General features: G+C 39.6%; 1 protein-coding gene across 1 annotated transcript in view; it reads left to right on the top strand.

Annotated features, from left to right (window-relative positions):
* Window positions 1–3,830: 3,830 nt before the first annotated feature.
* Window positions 3,831–10,344, top strand: part of FREM1 (FRAS1 related extracellular matrix 1) — a 152,881-nt gene continuing 146,367 nt past the window's right edge. The window contains exons 1-2 of the mRNA XM_030840603.2: window positions 3,831–4,070; window positions 8,932–9,026. Of these exons, the coding sequence (XP_030696463.2) occupies window positions 3,831–4,070; window positions 8,932–9,026 (335 nt within the window). The remainder of the gene's footprint in view (window positions 4,071–8,931; window positions 9,027–10,344) is intronic.

Below are 10,344 nucleotides of genomic sequence, written 5' to 3'. Positions count from 1 at the left end.
AATGTTACTGAATCATTTTCTTCTGTTCAGGAATTTACTAAGAAAGAAAGAAATTTACTAAGAACACTTTTTGAATTTTTATAAGGAAGAACTCAGAGCAGGATGGTTTTCCACTTTCCAAAACATCTTTTCACTTTTTTGTTGGCTTGTAGAGATATCCTTCGAATACATGATTTCCACATGAAGAAAAAAGGCAAGGGTGGGAAATGGCCTGTGAGAGCATAACTGATTTGCAGGATGACGTGAGGATTGTGAAATGCTGAGAAGCAGCTGAATCACACAAGCAAGCAGACAGGATTTGTTTCTATTGCAGCATCAAATTAAGTCCCGTGTGGCTAAAAGTCAGTTGGCTTACAAGCTCCCTTGTAGAATCTGGCCACCTTTCTACTTCCCTTCCAAAGCTCCCACTGATTCTGCTGACGCTGTGGCTGCCCACATCAGTGATGAGAGCAAGCTACAGACAGCTGGATTCTGAGGATCTAACTTGGCCCTATGTTGGGATTAAGCAAACAGAGCTCTCAAGATGTGTTAGGTTTCCCACTAGGGTGTTGTCAAGTAAATGTTGGCTGCCTCTGGACATTGTAATTTTGTACCAGAAACAAGACAATTCTGTCATCTTCTTTGGTAGAGATAAAAAATCCATCATCATCTGAAATCTTGTTTGACTTAGAATCCTGATTTCCATTGCTATTGTTCTGTGTGGTTTTTGTTTTGCCTTTTCCCTCTCTGTTCATCCAAATCGTTTTCTCTTTCCCCTCCACTGCCACCTTCTTCCTGTGAAAAATCAGAGCAATATTTTCCATGGAATGTCTACGTACTTGGCATTTCCTAACACCAACAGAAAAATGCAAGCGCAAAATTAGAATGTAAATAAAACACAAATAAAGCATACTCTTTTTGATCTTTATGGCACCTAATTTGGTAGCCCAGTTGATTGAAGGCTGAGTTTTGTTTGATTTTGAACTTAGAAATTGTTACTCTTGTACTGTTTACCTCCCAGCAGTGTTGAGGTAATACTGAAATATTAGCATTCAGTTTCTTACTTCGACCTCCTGTTTTAAGACTGTGAGGAAGAAAAGGAGACATTTTGAATGTCATTAAAACACACTTTGACTTTTACTGAACCTAATTCTGCCCCCTTCATCCAGGACCAGGTCCTGCCATTCTGTTTTTCTTGAGACAAGCTTTACCCTCTTATTCCTTTGACATATTTTGTAATAATAACATTACATTTATATGGGGCTTTGTAGTTAAGGAAATATTTCCACATGGACTATTTCGTTTGGCCTCACAGGGGAACTGGAACAGGCAAGACAGATGGCCCCATTTTTGAAAGAGAAAACAGATGTTCAGAAGAACCAGGGTTAGAATCCAGGTCTTCAGATTCAGGTCTTCTCTTCCCACATCACTGTGGCACGGGAAGCCACAGAAATAGATTTCCTTTTCTTTCTCTCTTGTTTCTTCCTGGTAGATGAACATTAGAATCTTGGTCTTTGACCTTATCTGCTCATTAAGGACTTACTATGCTATAATTAGAGAATGAGCTATTTCCCCATATGCTGTAGGTAAGAAGTTAAAATATTTACCTGATTTGTGACTAAACAAAATTAACAAAAAAATTGAAGAATAAGGTAGTTATTAACAGTGTAAAGTTACACTGGTTTATTATGCCCATTGGAAGGTCTTGCATTTTCATGATTTTAATGATTTCTGCACATGGCTACTGAAATATTTGTCAGAAGGTGTAGAAAAAAATGCCATCTTTCCTGTTTAACAGTAGGTTAAACAGGAAAGAAGTTTACATTCTCTGCCATGTAAAATTCTGGCAGAGTGGACTGGTGTGGTGACTTCACTTTGCAAATGTCCCAAACACCCAGGCTCCTTCTGGCTCACAGCTCTGCTAGCCTGAGGTGTGGCTCTCTTTTTTATGTGCAGGGCAGCCTCCTCAGTCTGGGTAACAAGAGGGAGAGAAGCATAAAGATAAATCCATGAAAAAAAAGGAAGAACGAGGTCGCTAGGGAGTGAGGGTAGACAAAAAACTGGTCCCAGGACTGGACCCTAGGCTCCCCAACATGAAAAAAGTCAGGGATTCTAGGAAGAAGCAGCAAAGGAGAAGAAGGGAGATGAGAAGAATGCCTGAGAGTATAGAGTCCTTGCAGCCTTTATGGGTTAATTTAATTCATTGAAATCTCAGAAAGCCAAGTTTTTTCTCTTATCTCTTAGTTTTGGGTGATGCCTACCCACCCTGTTGCTTCTCTTCTTTGTGAAAGCGCTGCTTTTTTGAATGATCTTAGATGCCAAAGGTGAATGGAAACAAGTTGTGAAAGTTCAACAAGCAGGTCTGCATTCTTGCCCAAACAAGCCAAGCTAATTCAGCCTGAGCGTGGGCAACATGGTCAGTGGGAGGATGGGACTGTTTTATTTGGGGACCGACACCATAAAAAACAGGCTGCTCTGTGAAGTGTGCACCCGCCTGCCCCCAGGTGTTAGGTGACATGTCACGCACTGTCTCAAAAGTGAAAGGTTTCAAACAGGGACAAGAGAATGAGCCTTCCCTTAATGTATTAGAGGTGGGCAATAGTGGCATTTTTGTCTACACCTTCTGACAAACATTTCAGTATCCGTGTGCAGAAATCATTAAAATCATGAAAATGCAAGACCTTCCAATGGGCATAATAAACCACCATTATGGTCTGTCATGGATAACTAATCGTGGATATGATTGGTTCACCTAATCTTATCTTGGAATTAAAGATATATTTCAATACCTTGCACTTTGGATAAAATCATTTCTGTTCTTATGGGACACAGAGAAATACTCATGAAATTCTAAGTGGTTAAAATAGAAAAAAAGACTCCACTTGTGCGAATTCTATACTTTCTATGTAGTTAGCATTGCAGATGATGTATAAATGCACGTACATCTGCCGTGTCATTAGCTGTATATGTTGAAACTACGTTACTGGATTCCTAGCCCTTGTTACACCTAAACAAAACCCCAAATGATCACTTAGAAAAAATGTCTTTTCTCCAGTTTCCACTCAAGCGTTTCTTAGGCGTCTTCATTGTCCAGCAAAGTCAAAATTGTGCCCATGTGACAAATTATTAAGCCTTTTTTTTTTTGAGTGGGTTGTACTGATTTAGAATTAATCATGTTTTCAAACAGTGGGCAAGTAATTCTATCAGCTCTCTTGCACAAATGAGGTTACAGTCCTCACTTATCAAGTGAGAAGACAAAAGCAAAGAGTTCAACAACCTTCTCTGAACGCAGAGGAGCAAACGCTGCCCGTGGCCGTGAGGCGGGCTGCCTCCTGTCGGACCACACAACTGACGTCCCTGTTGGGGCCCGTTGAGTCCGGAAGCAGGAGTTACCGCCCGGGAATGAAATGGCTGCATTGCCTTTCAGATGCCCCTGGAGGTCAAGTTAGTTTATTTGTTTTTAATTTAGCTGAAATTACAGGCTGGTTGAAAGATTCCTTTGTCGGTGGGGGTCTTTTGAATAAGCCACATAAACCTTTTTGTTTCTCTCTCACTTTCCTCCAACTCCTCGTCCCATTTGCAGGATTAAAAAAGCACTTGGGAGGCACATTAATCTTGCCGGGCGTTGTCAGGAGTGATCAGCGAGTTTTATTAAAAGCTCTGGGACTGCCTGAAAGACCTCCTTGTCTGAGTTTGAAATGAAAGGGACGTGTTAAGATCTTGGGGCACATTGTCGGGACCCCTTGCCCTGCCCCTTGGACTATGAGCTGACACCCCTGGAGAAGGCACAGAAGCCCTCCTTTGTTGAAGGGATTTCACTGGTGGATGGAAACGAGTTGGCCCCTGTCGGCATGAGCGCTCTACGCTGGGGTGGGCTCGGTGCCCTGCTGCTGTTGCTCAGGCTGCTCCCAGGCTGGGCCAGCCTCACCCTCATCCGTGTTAACCGAGGGGTCAGGGTGATGAAGGGCAGCTCCGCCTTCCTGTCTCAGGATGACCTGAAGTTCGCCATCCCCAAAGAGAAAGATGCCTGCAAAGTGGAGGTTGTGATGAATGAACCAATAACCCAGAGGGTTGGGAAACTCACTCCACAGGTAGGTCATATCTGAGATTTGCTATTTAATAGTGTGTATGAATGAGAGTGTGTGATAATGTTGGGGGTGGGGGAGAGAGAGAGCGAGAGAGAGAGCGAGAGAGAGAGAGAGAGAGAGAGAGCGAGAGAGAGAGAGAGAGAGAGAGAGAGAGAGAGAAAGAGAGAGAGAGAGAGAGATCAAGCTCTTCCTTCAAGCTACCAGAGGTGAGTGTTGTAAGGTGTTCAAATCTGAAACGGTGGAGTTGCAGTTAGCGGGCATAATACTGCACTGTTTTTTCTATGCAAGGTGAAACCTGTTAAAAAAAGTTTTTTTGACGTATAATGACATATAACATTAGTTTCAGGTATACGAGGTAATGATTTGAGATTGGTCAAACCTGTTTTTTGAATGTTCTTGGGTGACTGTGGATTACAGCCTTGAAACCAACAGGAGTTACTCCTATTTATGTCAACCCCTCTGGAGGAAGGATGGTTCGAACAGATATGGATGGATGCATTTTTAAAATTAGTAATGTACCAAATTGACAAGTCTTTCCAATTTATCCTCTCTTATTGACGAAATCTTGTGTAAATATTCCTTATAAAACAGCTAATCAGCCAGGAAAAGGCATAATGGTAAGGGAATCACATCTTATTTTAGGTACATGGCCACTCTATGAGAATCTTAGGGGAGAGAGAGAAAAAAACAGAGCGGGGGGAGAGAGAGAGAGAGAGAGAGAGAGAAGTAAACGAGAGGGAGAGAGAATGAAAACGGGTTGGAGTGGGCAGTCTCCTGTGTGGTGTGATATGGTCAATCTTCATGGGACTATTCCTGCCCCCAAATTATCTCACCCATGGCCAGAGTGCCTTTGGATAAGATATCAGGGTTTCAGGACATCTTTAGCACACATTTGTGACTGCAGAATAGCAAAAGTTAAACACGAAGACATTTTAATCTATTACCATCCCTTGAACGTTCCCTTGAGTAAGGGATGAGATCTGGAAATGATATATGAAGACACTTCATTTTAAATATTCATTGTTCTTCAAAAATGTCTTCATAAAAATTTTTTTTCCCTTTAATCACTACCATGGAGACCTTGTCATTTAAGGGTGTTAGGTGCTCAATCCTTTTGTAGGGTGGAGTTACCCTCTAATTCATTGGGTTTAGGAAAGTCTGTATTATCATACATTTGCTTAAAGAGCTTATCTTTATACACAATAGAAAATTGCTTCTGGTCTTATTACTTGTTTCTACTGTGGTTTAACTTTCTTCTCAAGGCAAACAGTTTCCAGAATATTCAATGCTGGGTATGGCTGCTGCTCCTAGCAAAATACAGCATTTCTGTTTGCTGAACTGTGAGCATTAATATTCTTCCTCTTCCTCTCTATTTGGCTAAAAAACTATTCTATCGGCTTATTCAAAAGTGGTATTAGATGTCGTAAAGATGAACTAAAGAGACTGAGATAGATGCTAGCTCAAGTTGACATCTCTGGACATTTCCTTTACTTCCATTACAGTTATAGTCTGATTCTGAAACACATCAGAATGCTATGGCAGGCTCTCACTTTGGAAGTATGGCTCATGTGACTGTGACTAAATGTCTCCCTCCGGTTTCCTGTGAGTTTTTCTTTTGTCAGTCAATGAGCTTCAGATGGGCATCTAAAAAATGTTAGTATGTGCTCATGGACCCAGGTCACCCTGGTTTTCCCATTTGTGTGGTAAGTGCAACATCTCCCCACTTTCACCCAACATAACTTATGCTGGAAAGTGTGATTGGCACCTATAAGTTAGGGATAAAGGAGACGCCTGGGATAGCTCATGTCTGGAGCCCCAGTGCACTAAATGCGATGAGTAGGTGACACGAATAGGCTCAGCAGCAGGCCGTGGAGCCCTAACTACAGGCACGGGGGTCAAAAGCAAATCCTTGGAGTTTTGGGGAGCAACAAAATAGGACCCGAATCCTAGATGTCTGGGATCCCTGATAGAGCAGAGACCCAGGGCTATATGGAAAAAGGTGGATGCCTCATAAAGACTGATGAACTGATAATTTGGTAACCCTTCCAATCAATATATCAAAAAAATGTGTGCAACATTTATTTAGAAGTAAGGCTGAATATATTTTGTGAGATAAGAAGAGAGGAAAGATTCCTCCTTGTAGCGCACTGGGGTAATCTATGGTCCAGCTGTATTAAGCTCTGGCCCCAAGCATGCAAAACCAAAGGCCTATTATTCACCAGATTCTCCCTCCTTAGAAAGCATTTTGGGGAGGATCTCCTGTTACTTAAACCAGCCTCTGGGGATATCCTCTCCCCATCCCAAATAGCCTATGACTTCTCAAGTGCTTCATATAGCACTTTCTATGAGAGTAATGAAAAATATCATCATTTTCAGTGATATTTTAATAGTCTTCACTATGTGGCTAGCTCTGAGGCACTGGAGAGCAAAAAGGGATCCACGTGACTAGAACTAGGTAAAACATTTATTTGGTCACAAGGATCAAGTGTTGTGATAGATCTCTAAGTTGTCTCATTTTCAAACTTTCGCTGATTTTCTGGCAAAAATCCATTACTAGAAAGACAATGTGGAACAGAAACAACGTATCTATCTGATTTAGGGAAGTCTGCATTGCAAGGCAAAGGGGCAGGGCTCCAAACATCCCCAAAGGGTCCTCTAATGTGCTGATTGAAAGATAATGTTTAGTGTATGTCTATCCAGAGGTACATCTGACATCTCAAACAGATTTATATCATCTAAAGTAAATATGTGATATATAGCTGCTAACAGTTATTCTGTGGAAAGGAGTCCATTAAAATGTGGAGTTTCGTTGCCTTTTGGTCAAATATGAGAACTGTGTACTATCATGAAATCTGTATGTCCGGAAAACTTTGTTTCTCAAACCACTTGGTGATCCTATTTTTTCATTATGATAATTTCAACACAAACAAAATCCCTAAGTGAAAACTGCTTTTTTGCAATATGTAGCTGTACTAAATTCAGGTTGATGCAGTTCTCCCCAGGGATTGATTTCTTATGGAGTTTTTGAAATTAAACGCAGCCAAGCATAGCCAAGCCAATTATGCACACACAGACACACACACACACACACACACACATCCTAAACATTACTCTTTAATAGAGCTTACTAGTAAGTTGAAAGCAGGCTTATTTGGGCCCATTCCTAGCGAGATGACTGTATTAACAACACCCTGCTGTGTAATGAACCGTTTCATGTGAGTTGTACAGAAAATGTTTTGTTTAACATCTGTTCAATCAGTGTTTTCATTCCATTACTGAAGTTTGTCGTAGGACCAACAGGTTCATTTTCCTATTGGTTATTTGGAAAGGGATTTCACTTGGTGCACACGAGTACCTTCTGTCTCGATAACCTTCTCGAGATAGTCAATTAGAGAAGGTTGATGGCAATATGTTTTCCTCATGTTTTAGGACAAGACTTACCCACTCACAGTACTTCTCACCCCTGACCCAAAGCAAGAAATTTCCTGGGTGGAAAAGCACCCCCGTTTAGCACTGAGCTCGCTCTTTTGAATAGGAAATGCAGAAGTAGAAAATATCTCTAGTTTGAACGAGTTTGCTGTCATTAAAGTGAGTAATGAGTTAGGAATGTGTGACAATTTAATTATAAATTGTAATTGAAAAGCAATTGAAGTGGAAAAAAACAAAGCTAGACAGTAATTAGAAAAGGATTTAGCTCTCCTTTGTTTTAGTTAGTAAATTTATGGAATTATGGTTGTCGCCTTTTATAAAAGGAAAACATATTATGAAACATAAAACAGATGTTTCTTTTAACAAAGCAGATTGTCTCTTTGTTACAGTGACTATCTGTCAATGATATGGGAAAGGTCTTTCCTTTATCTCCTTCCTTGTTGTCAATTAAAAAGAGGAACCAAAGATGTCTGTAGGAAACGATCATTTGTATTAGTGAGAAAGTCTTCTCAGGGAGGATTATGTTGTTTGTAAATGTTTGAGGCTGTAACAAGGTACAGGCTAAATAGCATGAACTCAACAGTGATGATATGTGAATACCTCGAGGGTATTTCTTAGAACTCTACCAAGTCAGATCGGGCAGAATGAGGGTCATGGTGTGAATGGAAGAGAAAACTCTTCTTTTAAAAACTATGACTCCCAGAATATAACAATTAGCAATCCTTAGTAGTTCTGAGTGAGGTGATACAGTTAATTATAATTTTGTTTGAATAGAGAAAATTGCCTTGACATTGTTATTTGTCTCATCAGTCATTTCTGCTATTACATAACTAATAAAAGCAGGCTTTTGCAAGTAAATGAGAAACATCTGTGGGTCGTGTTTGGCTCTGATCGACCACAATAGTGTCTGTAGTAAGTGGCTTCATTTTTAAATATACTATTTGGAAAAGAAAGCAATAAAAGGAGAAGAAAAAAATACAGAGCTAATACAGCGTGTTTGTATGTGGGGTAATGCATGCCTGTTTCTACATACACAGAGGTAGACCTCTCTGACTCAGTTGCTATGGTGTTGGTAAATAACATTTTGAAAGATGGAACCATATTTTAAATGTACTATACACTGGAAAAGATAGTTATTTAGAGATAATCACTGCTTAATTTATCTGCCTGATCTGCTTGGATTTTCATAATTTAGATATTCTCAAAGCAAAACACAGCTATATAAGCAGGATGGTCATAGGCATGGGGGTGGATACAGGTGGTGATGGTTAAAACACACACACACACACACACACACACACACACACACACACACACACACACACACACAATGCTAAGAGACCATAATTTCTTCAGGCAGTACTTTACTGCTGGAAAAATTTAAAAATGTACCAGTTTTCTCACAGATATGTATCCATTTCTTCATGTGAACTAGGTCTTTGACTGCCATTTCCTTCCCAATGAAGTAAAGTATACTCACAACGGTTGCCCAATTCTTGATGAAGACACAGTGAAGCTTAGACTTTACAGGTAAGCAGCATAGAAGCATTGTTCATTCCTTAGCAGATAACCACTCTGTGTACTTCTTTTTCTTTGGATAGGTATTATTATGATGGGAGTTACTAGATTTCAAACAAGTAATTCGCAGTAGGAACTGGAGACCTGAGTGGGTGAGGCAAGAATTGTAGCAACCTTTCAGTTACTTTTATTTATATCATCTTCCTTGGGGCATTTCTGTGGCAAATTATTAGCCCTCTCCTGTTTCTCTTTAGAGTTCTTGTATGGGTATCTCTGGTCATTCAATTCCCCACTTATGATAAAAAATGGAGATTACAAACTACAAATTTTTAATGAGAATTAGGAGGAAAATATATTCCAAAAGTGAATGAAATTCTTCTTTTTGATTATCAACTGCTTATTTATTAGAAGTGCAATATCTTCTATTTTTCAACATGTTATATTTTAAAAAGGTTCAAAAAATCAATTATAGAGTTGGACAAAGTGACCATATGACCCAGCAATTCTACTCCTAAATATACATAAGAGAAATAAAAGATATATTTACACAAAAATTTATACACAAATGTTCACTGCAGCATGTCTCATAAATGCCAAAAAGTTGAAACAATCTAACTGATGCATGTGTAAACATGATGTGGTATATCCATACAATGGAATATTATTCAGCCATAAAAAGGAATGAAGTACTGATACATGCTACAACATGGATGAACCTTGAAAACATTACGCTAAGTGAAAGAAGTCTGACACAAAAGGTCACATATTGTGTAATTTCATTTATATGATATGCCTAGAAAAGGCAAATCCATAAAGACAAAGTGGATTAGTGGTTGCCAGCTGTTGAGGAAGGGGTGAATGGGGAGTGAATGCTCATGGGTGTGGATTTTTATGGTGGGGGGGGTCATAAAAATGTTCTGGAATTAGGGAGCATGACGGTTGCATAACCTTATGAATATACTAGAAACCACTGAATTATAAACTTTAAAAAGGTAAATTTTAGGGTCTGTGTATTATATCTAAATAAAAAGTTAATTTAAAATTACATAGCACAGGGAGATCAGCTTGGTGCTTTGTGACCACCTAGAGGGGTGGGGTAGGGAGGGTGGGAGGGAGACTCAAGAGGGAGGGGATATGGGGATATATGTAAACGTATAGCTGATTCACTTTGTTATACAGCAGAAACTAACACACCATTGTAAAGCAATTATACTCTAATAAAGATGTTAAAAAAATATAAGCTCATGGTTATGGTATTGCTCACTTTATAGAAGCAACTGAGAATTCAGTGTAGGTGGAGTAGGCCTTATATAGATTTTACTTGGTTTTT

Source organism: Globicephala melas, chromosome 6, assembly GCF_963455315.2.
Source record: "Globicephala melas chromosome 6, mGloMel1.2, whole genome shotgun sequence".
NCBI classification, from domain to species: Eukaryota; Metazoa; Chordata; class Mammalia; order Artiodactyla; family Delphinidae; genus Globicephala; species Globicephala melas.
The sequence above is the reverse complement of the archived record's forward strand: the minus strand, read 5'-3'. Positions and strand labels throughout refer to the sequence as shown.